General features: G+C 40.2%; 1 protein-coding gene across 1 annotated transcript in view; it reads left to right on the top strand.

The window, feature by feature from the left end:
• The window catches only part of plpp4 (phospholipid phosphatase 4), a 95,044-nt gene that overhangs the window by 30,284 nt on the left and 37,601 nt on the right, over positions 1-27,159 (top strand). The window contains exons 2-3 of the mRNA XM_079687466.1: positions 3,156-3,264; positions 25,840-25,930. Coding sequence (XP_079543592.1) covers positions 3,156-3,264; positions 25,840-25,930 — 200 coding nt within the window. The remainder of the gene's footprint in view (positions 1-3,155; positions 3,265-25,839; positions 25,931-27,159) is intronic.

A 27,159-nucleotide genomic window follows, 5' to 3' on the forward strand; every position in this document is an offset into this window, starting at 1 on the left:
TTTTTCTGTACAAAGTAGCCTGTCCAATAAATATTCCCAAATCAACAAAAACTGCGAGCCGGCACGTAAGACGCTCCGCTTCTGAAACGCTCCCGGTGGGGTTTGACGCTGTAGGAGGTCGGAACAAAACCGCGGCACAGACGGACCCGGTGGAATCCAGGGGTAAGAGTGATGCCATCCACCCTCCGGAGGAAAACTATTTTGACCGCTTGTAGAAAGCTGACGCTGTGTGCAGAGGTGAGCCCAACCAGATCCAACTGGTAGTACTTCTTCCAGCACAAGCTCCTTCCTCCCCATAGAGTTGAAGTTCCACGTCCCATAAGCTAGTTTCTGCTGCTAGGGTCAGATCAATTGAGAGTTGAGACCCTCTACCCCTATTGCAACCCATCTGGCAGCGTACCCGACTGCATTGGTCTCTCCCTTGGGTGGTGGGCCCACGGGACCAAGAAGTGTAGGTGTTGTCCATGTGGCTTTTTCAGGCTGTGCTCCGGCCAGCCTCCACATAGCCGGGCCACTAGACGCTCGCTGATGGGTCCTCCTTCTGGGCCTGGCTCCAAAAGGAGAACCCAGGCTTCTTCTGGGCGGGGTAACCTTCCTTCTTCCTCTATCTTCCATGAGGTGTTTTCTCAAACCCTTCTTCTGGACCATCACCTGAGACTAATTTGCCATGGGAGACCCAGGATTGCAAGGTTCCTTGACACAATATACAATGACTGTTCCAGAGGAAACCCTAACAACCATGAAATTATCAAAAGAAAATGATATTTCGCATATTTCAGAAAAAACAAGATTATATAAATAATTTCAAAATAAGGTTTGATTTCAGATTTGTGAAGTAGTCTGGGTTTCAACCCTAATACCTTATACAATGGCCCCTTTTTAATATATAACTGTTCACTTTCCCACAGCAGCAAGTTTTGTGCAAGCTTTCCACGTTTTAATGAGAGCAAATATTGTGCCGAAGAATCTTATCTCTGTAGTTACCTTGGGGCAGAGTGTCTCAAACTCATTAAGACATCAGGGGTTGAATGCATGATAAGCCTCGCATAGTGACAGTTAAACTGCTGCTGTATGTAATGACTTGAGAACACTGTGTGTGTCCAGAAGAGTTGGAGGGGTGTGGGGGGCGGATGGCCAGCTGCCAAAGCCCTACTGTAGCTCTACCTTGTTTTGTTTTTTTATCCCTGGGGCCCAAAATAACATTCTCTGTCTGAAAAAAGGACAAGCTGGGAAAAATGTGAGTAATTCAGGAAGCATATTGTGTGTCATTAGCACTTTAATTGTTGTGCCCCACATAGCAGAACATGTAATAAGGCTGAAGTGAATCATGCACACGGGCTCAGCAAGGTGTAAAATGAACAAGTACTGATTAGGTTACTGTTCTCTCGCAAAAACATAATGGCACGCAGTTATCAGACCAACAAATAGACTTTCCGCACTGCGTAATAAGCTGCTTGTCTTTCAGAGGGATTAAAAACATAAAATTGATTTCCTGAAGAGAGGAAGAATAAGACAATTTGCTCTGCAGGAATTCGTTTTTATCTAGAAAATGGTTTGCAGAAGATGCATGTGCCTTTTAGTCAAAGGCATCCTTCTCATTTCCACTGTTACATTCACGCTGATTAGACGCACAGCAGCCAGCATTTCCTCACACTTCTGCCGCCAGCCACTGAGCAGCTCTACTGGAGCAGATGAGATAAATGCCTTGCTGAAGGGCATGCCGTTTTGGAGAGAACTACTTAATCTCTATTTCCAATAAAGTGATGCAGTATATCTGACAAATGCACTGCTGGACCCAATAATTAGAGAGGGAATGTGTGGGACAAAAACCTAATAACACACTACAGGAAAGGGAAAACCCCAAAAGCATAACACTTACTTTTTAACTTTTAGCTATTTCAACCGTTTATCCATTACTCTACTCCCTCTATATTAACCATATATGTATTTAGATTGATCTTGCCATTTAAACTGTGCCATTACTTTTAATGAATAGAATTACTGATTCAAGCTGTACGTTTTTTTCATTAATGTACCGCGTTCTGGAGGGGAAAATGGTAAATGGACTGCATTTACCTAGTACTTTCTCAGTCTTTGCTCAAAGCGCTTTTACTTGTACAAGTCAGCATTCTCCCACACACACATTCATACAAAGGCAGAGGCAGCCATTGAAGATAACACCTGCTCAGGGAGACTCACATTCACACACATTCACACACCATTGGCCATGACATGGAAGAGACTTAAGGATAGGTCTCTTGCTTAAGGACACATTGACATGTTGGGCCTGGGAATCTAACAACTGACCTTTCGATTGGTAGATGAACAATCTACCTCAGAGTCCCAGCATATTTTAATTTAATCCAAAAATCTATTTACGTAACAAACATACTTATTTTAAGTCTATCATTTTCTTGCCTAAACTTAAACCAATAAGTTCGTTTTTGTTATGTTTTCTTTCAATTTGCAACACATCCCCGCATGTTTAAAACTATGACAGAGAGGAAATGTATCCCCTAAAAGGTAATTGAGATGAAGTTGAATTTTAACTAAATGTTGTAGGAGACAGGGTTGGTGATATATAAATGCAAACCTTGTAATACCTTCCTAATTCCTCTATTTGAATACCAAAATTCCCCAATGATGGATATAAAATAAAAATGTTTTAAAGGAGACAATGTCCCAGCTACACTTTGGTTTGAATAATCCTTTTCTGCTTTGCTTATAGTCTTCCAAATATGTAGAGCTCTCTATGGCCCTATAGGAGGTACATAATCTCACAACCCAACAGCCTATTGAATTGTTTTAGAAAGCGGAGAGAAAAATACTTTGTTGAGATGACGGAGAACAAGGTCGTGTCTGACAGATCACCGGGTGCTGGGGGGGGGGGGGGGGGGCTGGAGGAAGCAGGAGCATGCTAATTTGTATCCACTCTGTAGAAGTGTGAGACAGAGCTCTTCAGTGGAGGTGGTCTCGGGTGAAGTCCCCGTGCTTTCATAGCCTTAGATATGTTTATCCTTGGGAAGAAACATTCCTCCTCTCTACATAATCAGAACGTGATATCTCAATAGGGTACATGGCATGCTGCTCTGTGTAAAAGCATAAATGCCAAAAAAACGAGATACTGATCTGTGTACTTTTGTTCCCTGCTACAGATTTACAGAGTTTCTGGAGCCCTTTGAGAGAGTGATTCAACCAGAGGAGCTTTGGCTCTACAAGAATCCCCTCGTTGAGTCAGACCACATTCCCAAGAGGGTCATGTTCGTAAGTACCTGCTGTCCAATTTCGCATTCCTCCTGTTCCAGACTTGATTGCCAAGAAATACGAACATTTTGGTCTACATGACGTGCATCCTCTGGTTTATTCTTAGTGATCTTTGCGCTGCAGAAATACGAACATTAGGATGATCAATGCTGCAAAGCCTCTTGTTTCCGCTCTCGAGTTCAGGCTCTGAATCTCGTTTATACAGATACAAAAAGGGCTTTACTGAGCTGTGCCGATTAACACTTCCAACATATATATATATGTATATACAATCAACTTGGACAGAAGTAGGCGAGAAAAGGTTCAGATGAACTTCTGCTGCGCGAAATGAATTTATTCTGCTGTTAATTACTGAGAAAAGAACCTAAAAAATCTCTTGGCAAACACATTCCCTTCGTCAACACAGTTCTCAGTGGCTTCATCCCTGGCTTCAATGCAGTTGAAAGACAGCTTACTGAGTATCACAGGAATCATTCCAACATTGTTTACAGACTTGGTAGGCGGACGCTAGATGGTCCTATTTTCAAAGAGTGATAATGGTGAAATATGACAACACATACGATGCCAAAACAAAAGCTGTGGCTAAACCTGTGAATAATAAACTAGATGTGCCACCAACATACACCATAACTGGCCTGAAACGTTTGGGAGAAAATTGGTGCTCGATTTGGATGAAATGTGTTTTTTTTGCTTGCTGTGAATTTGATACTAAAGATTCATACCACTGTCATTTCTGTAAACAAGTATGGGCAGGAATTTCACGAGGGCCACGAGGGCCATGGCCCTCGTGCCCTCCCACTTTGGCCTTGTGCCCTTAAAAATGATATCTGCCATAAGGCCACAGTGGCCTTGATGCCCTCTCTGACTAAGTTTTGTGGTTTAGCAGTCTGCCTCTTTTCTGACACGGCTTCAACACCAGCATATTTTGAAGGAGGAAAAACAAATCAGCGGTGCGCTTGATTTGAGCCTGGAATGCACCGCTCGGACGGTCTATGATGACAGTTGACATCAGTCTAGGACAGGGGTGGGGAACCTCCGGCCTCCGAGCCGTATACGGCCCGCGAGACCATTTGGTACGGCCCTCGAGGTAATTTATAAACACACGCAAAAAAGAAAAAAATGCAAGAAATCTAGACCGCAAAATAATTAAACAAGCTTGTTTTTCCTGGCCAAGGTCAGGGTCCTTGAACACAACACGAGCCTAACGTGTCATCACGTGGTATATGTCTCGTCTGACAGGAGTGTAGTTCTAACGGAGAGCACCAGAACGCGGCTCCGGGCCGGGACTTCACAAATTGCAATACCCATAAGGAGCTGTACACATGCCGCAGTTTTTGCGTGGCTGTGTCTTTAGTTGAAAGCCCAGTTGCGATCTGTTCATCTGTCATACTGATCATACAGTCAATAACGTTGTTGTTATTAGCATCTCGTTAGCTAGCTATGCTAACGAATATAAGAAGCTTTTTCTCCAACCAGTGAGGTAAAGGCACATCTTTATATGATCATTATAGTTATAGAAAAATAAGAGAATAAAGTAAACAGGTATACAATACTAATATGACAGTAAAAAAAAGTTGTTATTAATAAACAAGAATACAGTTTAAAAGGGAAGTAATTTGTAAAATATCCATAAAGAAATAAAACCTGCTTACAGTTCTGTTTCATATGGGTGTTGAGAGATGGATCCATAGATCTCTTCATGTTGCTCTCAAAGTGCACCAGATTGATGCTTTTAACTTCAACATTTAAAAAAAATCTTCCTGGTGGTGCATGCCCCCAAACCCCCCGAGCTGAGGTTAGATCCCCCCCCCCCACTTAAATCATGTCCACATGGATATGAAACTAAATACATTTGCACACATCTTGTGTCCATATCTTTCTGTTTTGGTGGTCATGCCCAATGCATGAATGCGCAGGTCATGGTCAAATATCTGGATTAAGAGGTTGCTTTTTCTTTGCACAGCATGAAAGAAATGCGAAATGAATGGGCTGTGATTTGAGTTTTTTAAGCAGACGTTGAGTTCAATAATTTGTATGGCCCTCGAAGGATGTTGTCAAAATTGAAATGGGCCTTGAGAGGAAAAAGGTTCCCCACCCCTGGTCTAGGACCTATCTCCGCCCACCCCCTCACGTGTCCGTGTGCGTAGGACGGTCTAGGACCTAGCTAGCTGATTCTCCGCTCAAGAAAAGGCTGAGGTGAGGTAAGGTTTTGTGATGATCCTGTTTGCCGTTAAGTTTTTCATTTGTCCGGCTTTAAGTGTAATTTTATGGATAACATTACTATTTCTTGCTCGTATGGTAATGCATAATTATAATATTTTGAAGTGTTTTTGTTACTACTTGGATAAGTTATGTTGCAGTTGTGTTCTTTTTTTATTATTATCTAGTGCTAGGCAGTTAGCGCTGTGTTGTTAGCTGTCAAAGACCTCTGTGCAGACTTATTTGACTACCGGCGATCGCAGACGGAAGTTCAAAGTTTGCTGCTCGTTTATATCGCCCAATTTTCAAAACGCGATCAAATGTCCAAATCTCCCTGACTCGTCATCATCTCCATCTTCAAGTGACTCAGAATAAGGACGCACCTTGACGTAGGCCCACTACCACAGTCTCACAGTGAGCCAAACATGTCTGTGCTATAAGAATCCTTTGTAGTTTTAATAAAGAATTAGTTTAATTGCAATTTGGTGTCGATTGAATGCTTAATAAATATATATAAAAGTATTGTAAATGCATATACGATCGTAGTCACTTCATATCGTATGTTAAATCATTTTTTTAATGTATGGCCTTGGTGCCCTGGCTTTTGGCCTTTGTACCCTTAAAAAATTGACAACTCAAAAGGCCAAGTGGCCTTGCCCCTAAAATGACAAAATTCCAGGCCTGGTGACACACTAAGTGTAGCTTAGCATGAAGATTGGAAGCGGTGGGAGCATATAGCATCTGTCTGAAGTATAACAAGAATTTCCTTAGTGGTTGCGCAAAACCTGCAACCACTTACATTACGCCTCCATGTAATCACCTCCATGGTAAAATTAGATCAACTTGAACGTCTAGAAACTATTGGCAGACTGTTTAAAGTTTTTTAAACCTGAATGTGTTTTCACATTAGCGCTCAAGGACAGACATTGAGTCCTGATAATGATTGCATTCTGTTCCCTGTTTGCTCGTATAATTACAAAAAATTCCGCCAGACTAAACAACAATCAAGTCATCTTTCACAGGCTTCAGGCCCTGATCTAGCAAGGGTTAGCATGTGGTTGAGAGTTTTAGATGAATAGGCAACAGTTTCACTTAATCATTTGGCTGAAAGACAGATGTTTTGAATGCTGTGCAGTTGGACATCAGACTGTTAAACCAAACAATCAAACCTACTTAACAGGAAAGGCAGGCCTGTCCATCGCTTGTTTAGCTCTCCTCTTTGCCAACTGACAGCTCTTGACTGAGTAGCTCTGCAATCTGTCATATTCTCGTCCACACACATCAATCTTTCCTTTTGGACAGAAACAGCTGCAGAATAAGTGTTGAGCACTACATCAGTAGTTTCAAGCTAGAAGTAATCCGCTTCTGTACATTTAAACTTTATGGAGCAGTTCTCTCCTACATAAATAAGTAACAAAATAGGTGCAATCAACTGTAGATAGTGATTTAAGGCTTAGCTTGACTCCGCTTAAAGGGGCTCTATTATGCCCTGCTTATGCTTGGGTTTTTTCCTTTGAATCTTTGTTTACTTTACCATAACATGATGACATCACTATGCAACACCCACGTTTCTATTGGCTCGAATGCCAACACATTGCACTTGATAGGTTGAGAGGCAGGGCATCTCAAAAAAGTTGACAAATCATAACAGAGCCGGCCTGCTAATCTGGTTTCAGACATAGGGTGAATGAGTCAGTATGAGAAAATTAAAGATCATTTTGAACATTAAAGCATTGAGACATCCTACAGTAGAGGCACACAATACAAATACAAAACCTGAAAATAAGCATAATAGCTCCACTTTAACCTCCTAAGACCCAAGCTGTTTTTTTATATGCATTTTTTATTTCTCTTTGCTATTTGGGCTTATTGGAACCTGATAAGTATAAAAACTAAGTATCATCTTTTGAAATGATGTACTTTTAGAGAAATATTATGTCCACATATGTGGACACTCGTTCTGAATTTCCATAAAACGCATTAAAGTCACCTTTTTGTAATAGAGTGAAAAACTTTTATTTCCACCTTGAACACAGCAGTTTTTTCCTGGCAGCTTTTGCATGTATGAATAACTTATACACACATAATTTTGCATGTTTTGCAACATGTTATGAACATCTGAGAGTAAAAACAACATGAAAACACTGCATTTTTGCTCCTTTTGGACTGTCACATCTACAGTACGGCTCATTTAAAATGCTACCAACAATTGCAGGAAGACATCATATGCCTGTAACGATATATATAAAACATTCAAAGCGTTTTGCATTGTCACTGTTGCATCTAATAATACCACATATAGGCTACTATTGTATGTGTTTTGAACATCATTGTGAAAAAAAATGAAAAAAATGAAACATTTTCGCCCCCTTTGGACAGTCACAGTATGGCTTATGTGAAATTTTGCATTGGTCATGTAAAAAAAGAAATAGGAATGCCCTTTTCTTTAGGAACATGAACACACCTATGTGTGAAAGGCTGTGTGAAAGGTCGCCTTGCAAGCACAAGAACTACTTTGCAGGTCACACAACACACTCGGGTTCTTCCAGTGCAGCCTGCTACCCTGCAGCGCGCAGCGTTCTTCAGGCTGATCATCTCTGGGAGGTGGGCATTCGCCCTCCTGCGGACCGAGACATGGGGCACTGCCGTCACAGGACGTTTCTTCCCTTGATTTGAGTTGTCTTCTTCCTCTGACTGTTCAGAGAGGTCTGCATCGCTTGATTGACCGTGATGCTGGGCCAAGAGGGTTGTAGCCATTTCCGTACGGAACTCAAGGAACTGCATGATGCTCTTCTTTGGTGCAGCACATATTGTGAGGTCTTTGCGGTAGAGTAGCCAGCTGTTGGCTAAAGCCAGATCCGTGAAGTGCATTAGCATCCGCATCGTCCACTTCTTAGTACGGGCGCTCATGCGATAGTAGCTAATCATTCTATCGATCAAATCAACTCCACCCATCTTGAGGTTGTACTCACGGACAATGCTTGGTTGCGAGACAGTCATATATTGTTTGAATTTCTTGTCCCAGCGCTGGCAGGTGTCTTCAGGCTCTGTGCCATGAACAACAGACATCATCAATACTGGTTTGTTGTCGTACCACTTCACTACACACAACTTTCCGTCTTCAGTGGAAAGTTCTGATGAGGTACCTCTTCCTGTGTTTTTCATGGTTTTGTCAGAGGGTAGCTTCTCCTTCGCGCCAGCTAGTCGGTTCTTCATTATTGTACCAGTAATGTACATCTCCTTCTTCATCATTTGTTCGACACCTCGGATGCTTGTGAAGAACCGGTCACAATACACTTTCGTGCCACGATGCAGAGTTTGACACAGACGAGCCAAGACTAAGCCTCCCAACCCCACCTCTTCTTCTACCTGCTCAAGCAGTGCAACTTTACCTTGATACAGATCAAAGTCCAGCACAATGCCATCTGCTGTAGCACAAACAAAGTTCTTGATGCCAACTGGGTTTGGCTTCATTGGCATGGACAGGCTCCTGTGAAAGGAATCATCTGCTCATCAATAGATGCGCATTCAGGTCGATTGCAGAATCCGATCCAGAAAAGGCCTCACCTTCCAGAATGTGTCCCTCTTCCTCACATTTTCTGGCACATCATCATCAATTAGCACTTTTATTGATCCCCTCAGTCTGAAGAATCTGTCGCGCGTGAATCTGTCAGTGATGGCAGTGATTCTCAAGGCTTTGGACCAGTACATCCTGATTGTTGGGTATCGGATGCAGGACATCAAAAATACAGGCACCAAAAAAGTGGTAAACCTCATCTACAGAGGTGTTGAGTGGGCCCCCACTCCTTGACAGTGACATAGCATTAGATCTGAAATCATTTATCAAATCTCTATCTATATACTGTTCTAAATAGATTAGTGGGGTCCAGCCATTTCTGTCAAGCTCAGTTTCGTCCTCATGCTCAAACAGGGCAAGGTCTTGTTACGGTGTGTGAAGCAGGCAGGACCCAAATGCAGATATAAACTGAAAAACTCTTTTATTTCAAGGCTATGCAATACAAAGAAAGACAAAACAGAACACTCACTGAAGAACTAGTCATTGCACAAGACGAACCGACAAAGACAGACAGAAAAACCAGAACTTAAATACACACAAGACTAATCATACAAACAAGACACAGCTGAGGAGGGAGGAGAAAACACAGGGACACCAGGTGAACACAATCGGGTAAATTAGACACACCAGGGAAACTAACGACAGGGAACCACAGACAGATTTAAACAAGACAAAACACAACGCAGACAGAAAACCAAAGACAGATCTAGAAAAGACACAACGCAGACAGAAAACCAAAGACGCTCTTAGTGGATCCGTGATCCGAGTTTCCCAGCATTCAGTGGGATCTGATCCGTCGGACAAACATTTGGAGCAGGGCAGGTGGCAACACTGGACTGTGACTCGATGAGAGATGGCAGAGGGAAGTGACGGGGCAGGAAGCGAGTTAGGAGACATGGAAGGAGTAGGCGGGAGTTATGGAAATGGAGAATGGGATATAGTGAGGAGGAATAAACGTAAAAAGCAAGGAAATACTAATTCGGATGAGAGTAATAGTGAGGGTGAAAGGAGAGAAAGAGTAGTCGGAAATAGGCAACAGGAGTTCATGGTGGTTGTGAAACTTGCGAAAGAGGGAGCTTCGTTTGGCGAGTGGAACCCTATACGGTTAACTAAATCGATCAGTAAAGAAATCGGGGAGGTAATGAGTGCCAAAGTATTGAGGAATGGATCAATGTTGATCAAATGTAGGGATAGAGAGCAACAGGGGAGGGCAATAAAGATGAGTACCGTGGAGGGTAAGAAAGTGGAGTGTTCACTGTTTAGTGGTAAAAAGCTAGTCAGGGAAGTGGTGACAGGAATCCCCGTCAGAATTACAGCGGATGATGTGAAAGAGAATATAACAAATGCAAAAATAAGTGATGTCAAACGCATGAAAGCAAACCGCAATGGGGTTAAAGAAGATAGTCTTTCGGTTCTGATCACCTTTGATGAGAAAAGGCTTCCGGAAAAGATACTTATTGGATATATGTGTTATTATGTGAGACCGTATGTTCCACCACCAATAAGATGTTTTAAATGTCATAGATTTGGACATGTGGCGGCAGTGTGCAGAGGGAAACAAAGGTGTGGCAGATGTGGTGGAGATCATGAATACGGCAAATGTGAAGAAGGGGTAAAGCTGAAATGTTGCAATTGCGGAGGGGAGCATAGTTCAGCGTACCGTGGATGTGAGGTTAGCAAGAAAGCAGAAGAGGTGCAGCGAGTCAGGGTGACGCAGGGAGTAAGCTATGCAGAGGCAGCAAAGATAGTTTCAGGAGGAACGCAGGTTACAATGGAAAACAAGAATAAGAGCAAAGAAACAGGAAAAGTCCACAACTGTGTTAAGTTGAAGGAGGACACTCTGATAGTGAGTAAAACAGAGTTTGTATTGTTTATGGCAGAGATTATCAACTGTTCAGCGCAGACTAAAAGCCGGAATGAAAGAATAAAAATAATTGTCAGATCAGCTGAAAAGTACCTTGATGTGAAAGGAATGCTGTGGGAAAGTGTGAAAGATATTCTAAATGATGATGTTCAACAATCTCAGACATGCAGTGGATCAACTTGATGGTGTTAGTTGTACTGCAGTGGAATGCCAGAAGTTTAATTGCAAATGGACAAGAGTTTAAAAAATATAATGACAACCTGGGAGAGAAACCTAATGTAATTTGTATTCAGGAAACATGGCTGAAACCACAACTGGATTTTATTGTGAAGGGATATACTGCAGTTAGAAGAGATAGGGACTCTGGCAGAGGGGGAGGAGTTGCAACATTCATACAGAGTGGTGTAAGTTACAAAGTTATGCATGTAAGTATAGATCATGAAGCAATAGTTATAAGGGTATGGAATGATAGAGGACCTATAGATATAGTAAATTATTATAATCCGTGTGGGAAATTAGATCAAAGTATATTAGAGGATGTTGGGGGTTTACTGCAAGGAAAAGTCATATGGTGTGGGGATTTTAATTCACATAACTCACTATGGGGTAGCAGTAGCACAGATGCAAATGGTGCAGTAGTTGAGGAATGTATAGATGACCACGGGCTAGTGTGTATTAACACTGGGGAAGGAACAAGATATAATTGTACAAAGAATATAGAAACAGTACTCGATCTGACATTTGTGTCTAGTGATATAGCAGGTATAAGTACATGGAGTGTGGTAAAGCATACTACAGTGGGCAGTGATCATTATCCTATAATGACTAACGTTGGGACCAACATACGTTTTGAAAAGGAGAAGAAAATTCCTAGATGGAAATTGGGAAAGGCTAATTGGGATGCTTTCCAAGTTGTAAGTACAAATAGATGTAAAACACTTCAAGAGGAAAATGATGATGATATAAATAAATTGAATGAGGAGCTCGTTAAGGTTATCATACATTCAGCTAAAGAAACAATTCCGAAAGTTGAAGGAGTTAGGCGCACCAAGAGTGTACCCTGGTGGAATGGTGAATGTAACAAATCCATTAAAGACAGAAATAAAGCATTCAGACAACTCAAACAACTCCATTCTCAGGAAGCTTTGAATCAGTATAAAAGGGCCCAGGCTATAGTAAGGAGGACGATACGAACGCAAAAACGCACTTTTTGGAGGCAATATTGCAATAGTATTGGAAGAGAAGTACAGCTTGCAGATGTTTGGGGCATGATTAGGAGAATGGGGGGAGTTCGAAGGAATTATGAGTTGCCAGTTTTGAGCAGAGGGGACATAATATCTGTCACAAACTTAGGAAAGGCGGAACTTCTAGCTCAGACATTTAAGAAAGTTCAAAGTTCAGATAACCTTACAGAGGAAGCCAGACAGTGCAGAGATAATACATTAATGGAAAACCCGAGAATATTGGATATAGTAGAAGTGTTGGGGGATCAGGTGGATCCGCATTTTAGTATGTTTGAGTTGAGGAAAGCAATTATTAGTGCTCGTCAAACCACTCCTGGGAAAGATGGTGTTTGCTATAAAATGTTGGAATATATGACGGATAACTCTCTAGTCATTGTGTTAAGGTTGTTTAATAGGGTGTGGGATTCTGGCCAACTTCCTTCGGTTTGGAAACAAGCGATAATAGTGCCCATACTAAACCCAGGGAAAGACCCTTCAGATCCATCTAGCTACAGACCTATTGCCCTGACATCGCATTTATGCAAAATCATGGAAAGAATGGTTACAGAAAGGTTGACATATATCTTAGAAAGTAAAGCTCTGTTGTGCCCATATCAATGTGGGTTCCGTAGGGGTCGGAATACAATGGATTCTATATTGTGCTTAGAATCAGACATCAGGAAAGCACAGACCAACAAGGAAGTAGTGATTGCAGTCTTTTTTGATATTGAAAAGGCTTATGACATGCTCTGGAAAGAAGGACTACTAATCAAGTTAAAATCATTGGGAATTGGTGGTAAAGCATATAATTGGGTTATGAATTTTTTACGGGACAGGAAAATACAAGTAAGAGTAGGTGAAGAATATTCAAGTGTGTATGATGTGGAAAATGCTACTCCGCAAGGTAGTGTATGTAGTCCGTTGTTGTTCAATATAATGATACATGACATTTTTAATCAAGTTCATCCAAGTGTGGGAAAATCTTTGTATGCAGATGATGGGGCTTTGTGGGCAAAAGGCCGCAATGTAGCACATGTTGGAAAGAAAATACAAGCTGCAATAGTTGAAGTGGAGAAATGGTCAAATAAATGGGGATTCAAACTGTCAGTAGCTAAGACGCAAGTCATTTGTTTTACAAAACGGCATAAAATTGCTCCTGTATCATTAAAATTGTATGAGCAACCTCTTGAACAGGTAAATACAATAAGATTTCTTGGTGTTTGGTTTGATGGAAAGCTAACGTGGAGCAATCATATCAAGTAAATGTAAAAAGGTCAACAATGTACTTCGGTGTTTGGTGGGACAGGAGTGGGGAGCGAGTAGGTCATCACTACTGAACATATATTGGGCACTCATGAGACCTGTATTCGATTATGGGTGCATAGCGTTCATGGCAGCAGCAGAATCAAACCTTAAAAAGCTGGATGTCCTACAAGCTCAGGCCCTGAGGATTTGTAGTGGAGCTTTTAAAACATCTCCAGTATCAGCAATACAGGTAGAAATGGGAGAAATGCCTTTAAGGATAAGAAGAGTAAAGTTAATGTTGGCATACTGGGTAAACCTTCAGGGGCATGGTGATAGTCATCCAGCGAAAAGTATTTTGAAAGACTGCTGGGAGCACAATGAGTCACATTTAACAAGTTTCGGATGGACTGGTGATGTTAAAGCGGCAAGTATAGGATTGAATCAAATACAGTATTGCCCTACAGTTGCAATCTCGTCCATTCCACCCTGGTTATTCCCATTGCCAAGTGTAGACCTCAATATACAAAAAGAGTTGAAGGAAAAGAAAGAAATACCAGTATGGCGCATAGTCCAGAATTATTTTGCAAGATATCACTCAGACTCAACAATCATATTTACAGATGGCTCCAAAGATCCAGAGACAGGGCGTGCTGGGGCAGCAGTTTATATCCCAGTGAGTAATTCACATATAAAGAAAAGGGTAACCGACCATGTGTCAGTATACACCACAGAGTTGTTGGCATTGGTATTGGCATTGGAATGTATAGAGGAGAAAGGAATACATAATACTGTAATTGCATCTGACAGCTATTCAGCTTTATCGAGTATACGATCAGGCAGATCTTCATTTAGAATGGACATAATAAATGAAATATTTCTAATTTTATATAAAATGCAAATCAAAGGAATAGCAACTCGTTTCATCTGGGTTCCTGCTTATGTTGGTGTGGAGGGTAATGAACAGGTGGATATTCTGGCCAAACAAACACTCAGAATTACGAATATAGACATTGAAGTTCCGCTCAGCAAAGCGGAGGTTTAAACATTCATACATATATATGCGCAAACAACATGGCAAGATCATTGGGACCTTAGTGACAAAGGAAGACATCTTTATAACATTCAAAGGTATGTGGGTGATGGAAGGAAGGTGGGGTTTAAAAGAAGGGAGGAAAATGTCATTTCTCGGATGAGAATAGGTCACACAGGTCTCAATCATACATTAAGGGTAATATGAAAGCATCCAACCGGAAAGTGTACACACTGTAGCCAGCCAGAAACGGTTGAACATGTTTTGCTGCATTGCAGGAAATATAGTATTCAGAAGAATGTGCTTTTCCAAACACTGAAGAAAGCTAAATACATTGACTTTTCGCTATCAGGGCTGTTAGGGAAAACATCAGGCAATATGTATTGTATTGAGCTTATTACGTTTCTTAGAGAAATTGATACATTTAAAATAATCTAGAGTTTTGGTTTTATTTATTTTTGTTTGTTTTATTTTGTTTATTGTTTTCTGCATAGTCTCTTGTCCATACTCCAGTCCAGTTGGTGGCGGTAATGCACCTAAAATTTGGTTTGCCAACCGCCAATAAACACTAAAGAAGAAGAAGAAGAAAACCAAAGACAGATCTGGACAAGACACAACGCAGCCAGAAACAGGCAAGACAGGAGGTGACCTTTCAAAATAAAACATGAAACAAAAGACAGAAAAAGACAAGACAAAATACAATACAGACAGATCGTGACAGGTCTAGCGTCAATGGAGTAGCCCTCCAGCGCAACCCACGTCCTGCACAACCAGAATCAGAATAAAAATAGTACTTATTGCAAAGTAAGTTACATATTTTTACCCATGCAAGCAATTCACTGAGGTGTATTGGTGCATAACGTAGTTGAATCTGAGTGGACATTTATATGAAATTTGAAGATTCACCCACAAGGTATGCTAAAATAATAACAATTAACTTTTTTTGGCTGCCCTGAGTGTTTGGTCCTGGTGTTGGCTCTTCCGAGTCATCATCTGAGCGATCAGCCTCGATCTGCTGAGTTTGACGGCGCCGTCTGGGAGCGTGGGATGAACCTGTATCTGTCCCTGTCCCTGAACCTGTCAACAAGTGTTGTAAATAAGCATTTTGCTTCCTATCCTTCACCTAGCCCTGAGGCCCTGCCTAAAATAAACAAATATCCACTGGGTCTTGGCTAACCATTATTTGCACCACGGAGACGTTTACGTCCTCTGCTGTGCTCAGTGGGCTGAGGAATGGGGTCCTCATCATCACAACTGTCATCCTCATCCTCACTGCTGCTTTGCTCCTGTGGTGGGGGTTGATAATTGGCATCCAGGATGGGATCATCGTTGCCAGACAAGTCTTCCAAATCTGAGTTGTCTCCATCAATTAACCCAAGTAACTCCAATGGTCTTTGCACAGAAAAATGCTCTGGAAATAAAAACATGAAAAAATCAAATACAAACCAATGTCATTTATATGTATGTATTTATGTATTTCTTTGTTATTTATTTCACTGGGACAATGTACAGCTTTTCAACTGCACCAGAGTTAGCTATAAACAACTCTAGCTATTAGCTATAGCAAGGCACATTTGTACTAGCATATTAACATTTTCAACCCAACTAATTTATGTATGTATGTATGTCCATCCATCCATCCATCCATCTTCTCCCGCTTATCCGTGGTCGGGTCGCTGAGGTAGCAGTTCCAGCAGAGAGCCCCAAACTTTCTTTTCCCTGGCCACATCAACCAGCTCTGACTGGGGGATCCCAAGGTGCTCCCAGGCCAGCGAAGAGATATAATCCCTCCACCTGGTTCTAGGTCTACCCCTTGGTCTCTTCCCAGCTGGACGTGCCTGAAACACCTCCCTAGGGAGGCGCCCAGGTGGCATCCTTACTAGGTGCCCGAACCACCTCAACTGGCTCCTTTCGACGCGAAGGAGGAGCGGTTCAACTCCGAGTCCCTCCCGGATGACCGAACTTCTCACCTCTAAGGGAGACACCAGCCACCCTGCGGAGAAAACCCATCTCGGCCGCTTGTACCCGCGATCTCGTTCTTTCGGTCATGTATGTATGTATTTAGTTATTTAATTGTTATTTATTTAATCAGGACAATGTACAGCTTTTTAGCTGCACCAGAGTTAGCTATAAGCTATTTTACTTATGCACATTTTTACTAACATATTAGCAAGTCCCTATGTACACATACGTGTACATCATGTTTAGCGGCATACCAAATTGTTATTTTTACACATTTTTGTCAAATTTGCATGTCATGAAAAACGTACAATGCTTTGATAAATATCTAAATTAGAAAAAGCCTTGAAATATGATAGGACTTCTTACCTTGTCGAGGTTTGTATTTGGAGCTGCCACTTGAATTATCCCCTTGTGTTTGCCGCCATTTTGAATTGTTACCGTAGTGTGTTGTACTCTTCTGACACCACCAGATGGCAGTGTAAGTGCCCACATACGTGGCCATGAGGCCACAGTTCAGCAGAATGAACTACTGTGGTCATATGACCAAAAATGTGATATCCACGCATGTGTACGCCAGGCCCTATAGGAGTTAAGAAGTTTGCATGCATTTAGCCAATGGTAAACATAAAATGGGTAAAACATCAATGGAGGCAGATTTGTTCATGGATAAAACACTGAGCTTTAAATTGTTCATCAACAAATAATTTGTTATAGACGCTTATAGGTGCATTGACTATAGAGTGGCGAAGTCCCTCCCCTTCCGGTGGACCTCCATGGGACCTTATTTCGGAAAAATTATGTATTGAAGTCAATGGAGAGAGTAAGATTATCTTTCGATCCCGTTTGAATTGTGCCACGAATTACACATATGATGTTTGTCAATTTAAAAGATAATTTTGCAAGTAAAAAAAAATTAAAATGTATCGTAAAACTGTGAAGTAACACGTTTTTTTGTCTCTCACAACAACACACGTCACAAAGATGGTCGTCACTACTGTCTTGTCAAACAACGGATTGACTACCCTCACTATCAACACAATGAAACAGAAGAAGAATGTCATGCAAAGCTGCCTGCTTGCCTGCCTTCCTTTGATTCTCTCTGAACGGCCTGATCTTTTTAATGTTTAATGTCAACCATTTGTGCAGATAGCATGAAGTAGAATCGCCGGTGCTAATGTAGCGTTAGCTTTTCTCCCCCGGGCTTAAATGGTGTATTATAGAATGATCACACCGGTGTGACAGTACTCTTCAAACGGTTCACCAAATATGACTACTACTCTGACTGTTTAACATTTTAGTTTACTTAATGTTACTTCATGTTAAGGCTAGGCCTGTCACGATAATTAATTGTGTTGGACGATAAATGTTACTGGAAATTATTGCGATAAACGATAATATTGTCGGCACCGTTTTAAGACCATTTTAGACATAATGATAATATATAATAATAATTCAAGTACATCCTTTCAAACATAACTTTTTATTGAACATTCAACATTGCAAATTAAATGTGATATAATATTAAAATATATCAATTAATAAATAAAACAGATTAATTAAATTATAATAAATTAATTAAATCACACACAACCAAAACAATAAATTAAATAGAGTCAGGCTGGAAAACAGAGCTCTCTCTCTCTCTCTCTCATATATATATATATGAGAGAGATAGCTTTATAAATAAATAAATAAATATGAGCACACATTATCTCACAAGCAAAAAAAAACTCCTTAAAACAACAGTCAAGTGTACAGTCCACTGTCAAAGACCCAGATGCCTCAACAGGCCATATCCAAATCTGTTTTTCTAAGTTTTCGAGCAAGGAACACCAACATGTTTGCATTGTCGGGCGGGGGCTCTCCATCTGCAGCTGCCGTGTTTGCTCCCAGCTGGGAAAACGGAATGGGGTGGTTGTGTTTTAGGTGGTTTAAAATGTGTGGTATTGCCTGCTTTTGTCGCTACCTTTTTTAAACCAATGCGACACACCGCCCGGCTCATTCAAGTCCGTAGGTTCGCCTCGTTGATTTGGTTTGAATCCAAAATACAGCCACACCGGAGAATCGAGATGTGTCGTTAGGTTTTGTAACCAATTCCATTTCACTTTAAATTCCCCGCGAGTAAGTCACACGTTGTCTCCCGCTTGTCGCTATATTATTAATTTGGCTGCTACGCTGCTGCACGTGCACGCGGAGTGTCCTGACATGGCTGTGTGTCAGCCCCGCCCCTCACAGCGCGCCTGGCAGCCACAGCGCTCCAGGCTAAAATGCTGGTCACATCTTTATGTAAACGGCAATTTATCGAGCTCAGAAAAGTTATCGAGTCCATTTTTATTTATCGTACGATAAGTCAATTTATCGATTATCGCGACAGGCCTAGTTAAGGCTAATAAAAATGACAAGGCTAAGACTGTAATGCTAACTAACGTGCTTGCTAATAGCTAGGTAGCTAACTTGATCCAACCAGCCACTCCTGGTCCTTTCATCAGACGGGAAGCGAAAGAACGAGCAAGACCCATTGCTGGTATGATATTAACCTGGTACTAAGCACACAGGCATCTTGTTAAAGTTATCTTATCTTAGCTATCTCTTATACTTAGCGGAGGAAAACAATCAGTTATGACATAACTTACGCGACTGGGATTTGTAGTCTTTCTAGTTGCAGATTTTTCATAGTCTTATATTTCAACAGTTTTACGACAAACTGTAACTTTTTTGACTTGGAAATTATTTTTTAAGATTGAAAATCATATTATATGTTATTCATGACACAATTCAAACGGGATCGAAAGATAAGTTTTCTCTCTCCATTGACTTCAATACATAATTTTTCCGAAATAAGGTCCCATGGACCGGAAGTAGATGGGCGTGACTTCACCACTCTATTGAGAGACTCCACTAATCAAGTAGAAAACAAATGACTGCCTATTAGCCTTTTAGACACCATATATGCAGAGCAGATGAACCCTTGAGCTTAAACACAGGGTACCTGAACTCTTTTATTTTCTGTTTCTGTTTTTATCATGCTATATTAAAAATAAATGACAGTTTATATTAACTTCGATGTCCATGGATGTTTGCTAGTGACAGGCCACTAAATAGTGAAAGAGACCCCCTTCCCCTCAACCCACTGACCTCTTATGGAAAATGCTCCTAGTGCTGAGACCCAACAGTCAGCCTTCTTCAATGTCACCGCGCTGACAGTAGCCCTGAAGCTGGGGGGAATTTATCTGGCCATTAAAAATAGTCCTATGGAAGTGATTTACATAATGAAGTTACATTATGAATCACTGCGTCCTTCATTAAGATATATGCTGGATTAGTTTGCATAGCCTCAAGAGTCTTTCTCATTATGTGAGGGGAAGCAATTTCTTCAGTGTTTGGTATTTATTGTAGGACCCAATGATCAGTGTAGCCAAACTTCTGGTTTCTGTCTGTACATTATGTAACCAGGCTGATACTGTAGTGTACAGACAATGTGGATACAATCAAACCTAATCTTTGAGGAAATCTCAAAATTCCCATTTTTTGCAAAGTTCATGAAAGTCACAGGAAAACAAATACTGAGCATTTCCAGAGGCGATATTTAGAATGCAACAAAATGTGAAAATAACAGAAAATTATACTAAAAGATTTGTACTTAACGATACAGACCTTGGGAATGTCCCTGACAGCTGCAAATGCGAGTCCCCGCTCTAGGCAGCTATTCACATTCCGAGATAAATCTGACCTTTTAAACCTTATTTGACAGTAGGGCTGTACTGAATGTAATTTTTCCCATTAACACTTTGAATAAAGTGATTTCTCTGAATTAAATGAGTTAGCCTTTTTTGATTAAATCCACCTTTTATATTAAATGAACTCGTCAGTGCTTGCCTTTCTTTGTGAATAGAGGGAGAGCAGTCAAAACACAAATATTGATTGAGGCTGAGTGTAATGCTGAAAGCAAGTCGTGAATTTTAGAAATGATTGCATTTATATTCTTTCAATGAGTTTACTTTGAGACTTGCTTTGGAATTGTCTTTTTTTTTATCACACCAGTCCAAAACAATCCAACACAGCCAACACTGGAATCTATTTTTGCAAATAGTATTATACTACCAATATTACTGTAGCATAATCTTTATCTGCAACTGTGCAAAAATAGCACAATGGATAAACATGCAGGCTGCACATCATTCTAATTTAGATTTATCATTTAAATGTCAAGGTTATGAATCAAATGTCAAACTATTTGTTACAGCCCTACATTTAAAGGGGCCCTATAATGCTCATTTTCAGGTTCATAGTTAGCCTATCACGTACAATATGTTGGAGTGCTAGCCAATAGGAACGTTTTACATAGTGATGTCACCAATTCGCACAAGTAGGCCTGTCGCGATATCAATACATTGACTTATCGTAAGATAAATAAAAATGGACTCGATAACTTTTCTGAGCTCGATAAATTGCCGTTTACATGCGTGTTTGTTTGATGCGACCAGAATTTTAGCAACAATGTAGCAGCCAAATTAATAATGTAGAGACAAGCAGGAGAGAACGTGTGACTTACTCGAGGGGAATTTGAAGTTAAACGGAATTGGTTGCAAAACCGAATACCACATCTCCGGTGTGGGAATATTTGAGATTCAAGCCAAATCAACGAGGCGAACCTACGGATTTCAATGAGCCAGGTGGTGTGTCACATTTGTTTTAAAAAGGTAGCAACAAAAGCTAGCAATACGACCAACCTTAAATTGCACCTGAAACACAACCACCCCATTCCGTTTTCCCAGCTGGGAGCAAACACGGCAGCTGGAGATGAAGAGCCCCCACCTTCCCGACAGTTTATAATCAGAGATGCATTTGCCCGACAATGCAAACATGTTGGTGTTCCTTGCTCGAAATCTTTGAAATATAGATTTGGATATGGCCTGTTGAGGCATCTGGGTCTTTGTATGGACAGTGGACTGTACACTTGACTGCTATTTTAAAGAGGTGTTTTTTGCTTGTGAGACAAGCTCTGTTTTCCAGCCTGAGTCTATTTAATTGATTGTTTTGGTTGTGTGTGATTTAATGAATTTTTATAATTTAATTAGCTTTATATATTATATATCATTTATATATTTGAATATTATTTCACATATCATTTGCAATGTTGAATGTTCAATAAAAACTTCTGTTTGAAAGGATGTACTTGAATTATTATTATATATTATCATTATGTCAGCGGTCTAAAATGGTCTTACAACGGTGCCGACAATATTATCGTTTATCGCAATAATTTCCTGGAAAATGTATCGTCCAACAAAATTAAGAGAAACTCCCTCTGTAGGGAAATGTGGAATTGGAGCCTTTGCAGACCATTTACATGCACTGAAACCTATGTATGAAAACAAAAAGGGCCTCTTTAAGTTACACTTTTTTTCAGATTTATAAAAAGGATTTCTATAAATGTGAAAAAATTATGATGAACATTAATAAAAATGATGTGCTAAATATATCTCTTTAATAGACATGAATGTTAATTTCTCTTTTTCAACATAATTTAAGTTGTCAAACCTTTAAGCAACTCAAACCTTCACAAATCCTCTTTTCATCATGACTCTAAACATCTTTGATCAGTGGTTTATACTCCCAGAGGTGCCAATGTTTAATTTTAGGTTATGAAGAGCTTCTGTAAATAAAGTACTGCAAGATAGTGTACATCTAAAGATTTCCGTTTCACCGGGCATATTCTAAGTCAGCAGAGACTTCAGTGGATTCCCTCACTGTGACAAAGTGATGGCAGCCGCTGTGACTGAAAGGCCACTCAGACTCAGGGTGCACTTCTGGCAAACATGACGGATGCCACCAGCTGCTGAGTCGCCACAGCTTAGTTGCTTCAATCCATTTACGAGTAAATATTTCCAGTATCTAAATTTGTGTGTCTTTTTTTAAGATGTGAACAGGGATTATGAAGCGTGACCATACCAGCTCATTCTAATCACTGTGCAGTATACAGTAAATGCCTCATTGGAGCAAGACATTGTTAAAATAGTTTCAATCTGCAGGGGCAGCCACAATGTGTCCCACTGAATATAATGTGACACTGTCTATTATAGAACACCTGGTTTGCGTTCCAATAGTCCATTTAGCTTAGGAACCTTCCTAACCGAGTGAAATGACCCGGAAGTACGTCAGTGGCAGCCATGATAAGTGCCGTTCGAATTCTCTAAATTAAAGGAAAGGAGATTTCAAACTTCCTTTATAACCTCCTTTAGCTTAGGAACCACTGGACCTCCCTTGACGAAAGGAGAGGGGAAAATGCTGCCCCACAATGCATTGCAGCCGTAGCATTTGCCGTCACTCAACAGTCGGCCGTTCACGGAAACAACCGATTATGACCGAGAAATTATATCATGAACTTTACGGTGCTTATTAAGCATTTTAAAACGTATGTGGTAAGTTGCCAAAGTGCTTTGTTCTGAACGTTCATCAGTATTATAATCAAAAAGAGAAATATGAACGTTAGTTTTTACTGAAATGATCAAATAAAGTCAACATTTCTGAGCTGTATGGAGTTTGTTCAACATTTAAAAGATGTTTGAATGGTGATATACACAGTGATAGATGTTAAGGACTAACGTTTATAATAAATACATTTGTATTGATTTTAAGATCTTTTCATACAATCATACGTATTGGGATCATTTGTATTAATGTGGACCGGAGGGAGAGGGTGACAAATATAAGTTTCACTTTCCTTTTTTATTTCAATTCCAACTTTGGTCATGAAGAATATGTTTCTCTGTTGTCCACGTTCATAAAGCATAAAACAACAGCATCAGAGCACGGTGCAGAGTCTCTAGATGAGTTTACAGTAGTCCCTCGTTCTTATTAAACATCCATGTTGTAGTCCGTTGGATAGAAAACTGTAGTTTCCATAGTTTCCCCACAGCAGCAGACGCAGATTCATGACGTCCGCTGGCGCATCATAAACACGTCCGATAGTGAAAGTGCATTCGGATTCTCTAAAGTACCGCAGTCTCTTCTCCTAAGTCCTTTTGAATTCTCCTATACACTATCCCTTAACGCCGTGACGTTTCACTCTGAGGTCAAGGAATAGGAGATAGGGTTAGAATTTAGCTGATTTTTGGATTATCGGAACGCAACCCTTGTATGGTTTTACACCTATGTTTTATACTCATGGTAACTCCAAGTTTTAGCACTATGTGGTCTCAACTACAGAATGTGAAGTAGGACATCAGTCAAAATCTGAAGTTACATTTTGACATACAATGACATTCAAAAGGTTGCCTGCCAATTGAATGGTGTTTTATGCTTTTAAGTTGTAGAAATGATTTCAACCAGATAGCTCTGAGCAACAATTAAAAGAATAATAGAGATCAGAAATAGAGATCAAAAATCCTTTGTTAAAGAAACTGGAAGATTTAAATAGATACAGGTTTCAGTGTCAAGTGCACAATCATTCCTCTAAAAGGCTTCAATTAGAAGCATTAGCAAAGCTGTGTCTCAAACTTCACAATACAAATTAAAGATAAATCTAGGGCATAGAAATAGGATAAGAGTACAGTAGATGCCTAGTTGTGTGCCTAGCCATTGCAAAGAATTGGTGCAGTTCAACAAAGTTTTGAAGAGGTTCAGTGTTTCCCCTAGGATGGAGTCATAGCAGCGGTGCTAAGGCCCAGCGAAATGTGAGCGCGGAGCGTGTGGAATCTTTTAGTGTGAGCGCGTGCGAAGTGCGCCCCGCCAATATGTTTCTATGTGTCTGCCAGCACAAGAAAGGCTCTTGAGGCCTAGTACATACAGTGGCAATGTCTCAAGATTTAGCAAAATACACCTTTATTGAACATACAGTAACACAAATACTACAAATCCACATAACAAACAATCTAAAAGGGTTGCCACTTATTATTATTTTAATTTGAAAACAAAAATACAAAGAATAGCGCCGCCGCTATTTGTATATAGGGGAAACACTGAGGTTAGAGTTAGCACTTTGAGAATGGATCAGGAAATAACAGCTAAAGTTCTTACAATTCAGTAAAAGATCTAGGGTTCCCCAGAGCAGGGACTGCTAAAAACATAAAATAAATACCTCCTGGTATTTTGGCCATAGTGGTTGTGTAACGTGCCACCACTGTCAAAAGGCATCTATGTGTAAGTGCAAACTGTTAAAAGAGGGCTAAAGTATGTGTTGCTGTTTGATTTGATCATCTACGGAACTCAAGGAATTTGAAAATATATCTTAGCTTATTTTGTGATTTACCATGTCTATTTCCTTTTTGTTGAATAATAACGAATAATTGGCGAATAAATTGGATTTCTGATTTCATTCCTTGTTGACCTATTCAATATAACCACTGATCAGACTGCAGAGGAGCAAAGCATAACAGCTTCCCAATATATTTGTACCCCCAATTGCACTGTTGGAGAATAGAAAACTAAATTGAAAGGTGTGTAGGGGAATAAATGGTTACATCAATATTTTTCACTGTCATGCAACATTGTAGGGAAATCAACTAAATGAAAGTTTTGATAATTCAAAGGTTCTTCTTTTTGGGGGAAAATGATCTCAAATATGAGATAGAAGGGCATTCTAAGGTCTTTTACAAAATGGAAAAATATTGCGTGTATCCGCCACCTGTTTCAGATCCATTTAAAATATGTAATGGGTTTGTTGTTCGTACACCCTTAAGGTTCATTCAAATCAAGTTAGTCGTTTTTCTTTAATCCTGCTGACTAACAGACAAACAAACCAACAACCAGGACTGAAAACAAAATCTCCTTGTCTGAGGCATGATACATTTTGTGTCTTCATTAGATCCTACTGTTTAACATAACTCTGTATGTTAAAATAGCCATTATTGAAGTAATGCATCAATATAACAGGTGATTCCAATTTGCTAACAGCAGTTAAGTCTCTGCATTTGTGAGAACACATAAAATAAATGTTGCCTGATTTTATTTCCACTTACAGGTAGTAACTGTTATTGCACTTTGATCCAAGTGCCATTTCTAGTTTGAATCTAGCTACTTCAAAGAGGATAGTGAGGAACAAAATGAGTTGGCTGAGGGACTGATGAACAGCACTCCAGGGAAATTCAGAATGTGTGTTTTAATAATGGAACAGAAACCCTGTCTTTGTTTTACTACCTCTGTTGCTTAAGGCAAAGAAAATATATTGAATGTGGCCAAAATGTAATTAATCTATTCTGAGTCATGAATAATTACAGAGGTGCTGAGGAAGCCCAAATCTCTTCTCAAGTGGAGGGCGAAATTCTTCTCTGAGACCCCACTGAGCAATAAAGAGGCTTGTTTGGCCCTGCAGTGTGCCTTGTTGGAAATTAACTCTGAATAATGGATAGGTCCATGTCATTCCCGGAGGCAGAAGCCATTTTACCATTAACCTGCAAAACAGACCCTGTGGAAAGCTGCAGCACGTCTCCAATGTCACAATAACGGTACTTTTTTCCTTTTTATTTCCCCCCAGGCTATTTCATTTCTTGCCCCATTGGCGGTGATATTTGTGGTGAAGATCATTCAGAGGACGGACAGGACGGAGCTGAAAGAGGCATGTTTTGGTATGTGGAGCAAATGAGTTGAAGTGTCAAAAATGTGTTGTTGGTCTTATTTTACAGTTGCTGTATATATTGGAGTTTTTAATAACCTGTTCTACCTGGAGGGCGTGTGCTAATTGGTCACCTGAAAGTCATTTATTGTGTTCAGTGGTGCAGATATTTCAACTGTATTACCTACTGTTACAGTCGTTATGGCAACACACAAGTTCATCTTAATTGACATTATATTTAAAACTCATACAAAGTCTAGGCTGGTTTCATTCTCAGAGCATTTGGCCATTTATTTCACTCTCTTTCTCCGGTTTCCATTTCCCGCTGGCTCAACAGGCCTGCAGAGGCTTTGGCGCATCAGAGAGCATTAAATAACATTAACACAAATCCAATTAAAGAGTCACACAGAGATGCATCTGGTGGAGAAATGGTGACTATGCATCAGATTAGGGTGCTATGTAACAGCCCAATTACCGCCTTCAGAGAAGCACTTCCAAAAGGTTTTATAGGTTTAACAGAAAATGACATCCCTCAGAAGAATTGAATTAAAGTGAGCCAGATTTTCTGAGGATTGTCTACTGAATCAAAGTTTTGAACATGTATTTGAACTATATATACTTTTGCATTGGGTGTGTCGTAAAAAACTAGAATGTTTTTGTATCTACTGTACCTACAGATTGTATGATATTCAGCTAAAACCCCTAAATTATGTATTCATGCAAATCTATCGTGTTCAAAGATGCCCCTAAGGATCATCTAATCAAGAATTAACTCATCAAAATGTTAAACAGGTGTGGTTGGAGAGCTGGCATAAATTCAGTTTTTTAAGTTGCATGCTGCTCTAGTCCTTCCAGTGGAACTCCAATGAGTGCACTCTGCTTTAACACCGAATCCTTTATTGTTCCGTTGAGTGCAAAGAACACAATGCACCCATTTGTAGAGCACCCCAATAACATTTTATGATTCCCAAACTCCTGCAGCTTTATTTTGTGATTATCCACCAGTCATGAAACAATGGGACCTTTTCAGAAGTTTCAAATAAAGACTACATTCTGCTGAGAATGATGCAGAGATGATTCTGCAGTGATTATTTTTAATTTGGGTCAAACAGCAAAAAGGATATTATTCATCATTTAGAAGGGAGTTTCATAGCGACACAGATTTATTTGTTTACGCGTGTAGAGGGAGTTATCTCCCAGTGAGACAATAAGAATGTTTTCAATACTAGGAGATTATGTGGT

This window comes from Notothenia rossii, assembly GCF_949606895.1.
Source record: "Notothenia rossii genome assembly, chromosome: 6".
Classification (NCBI taxonomy): Eukaryota; Metazoa; Chordata; class Actinopteri; order Perciformes; family Nototheniidae; genus Notothenia; species Notothenia rossii.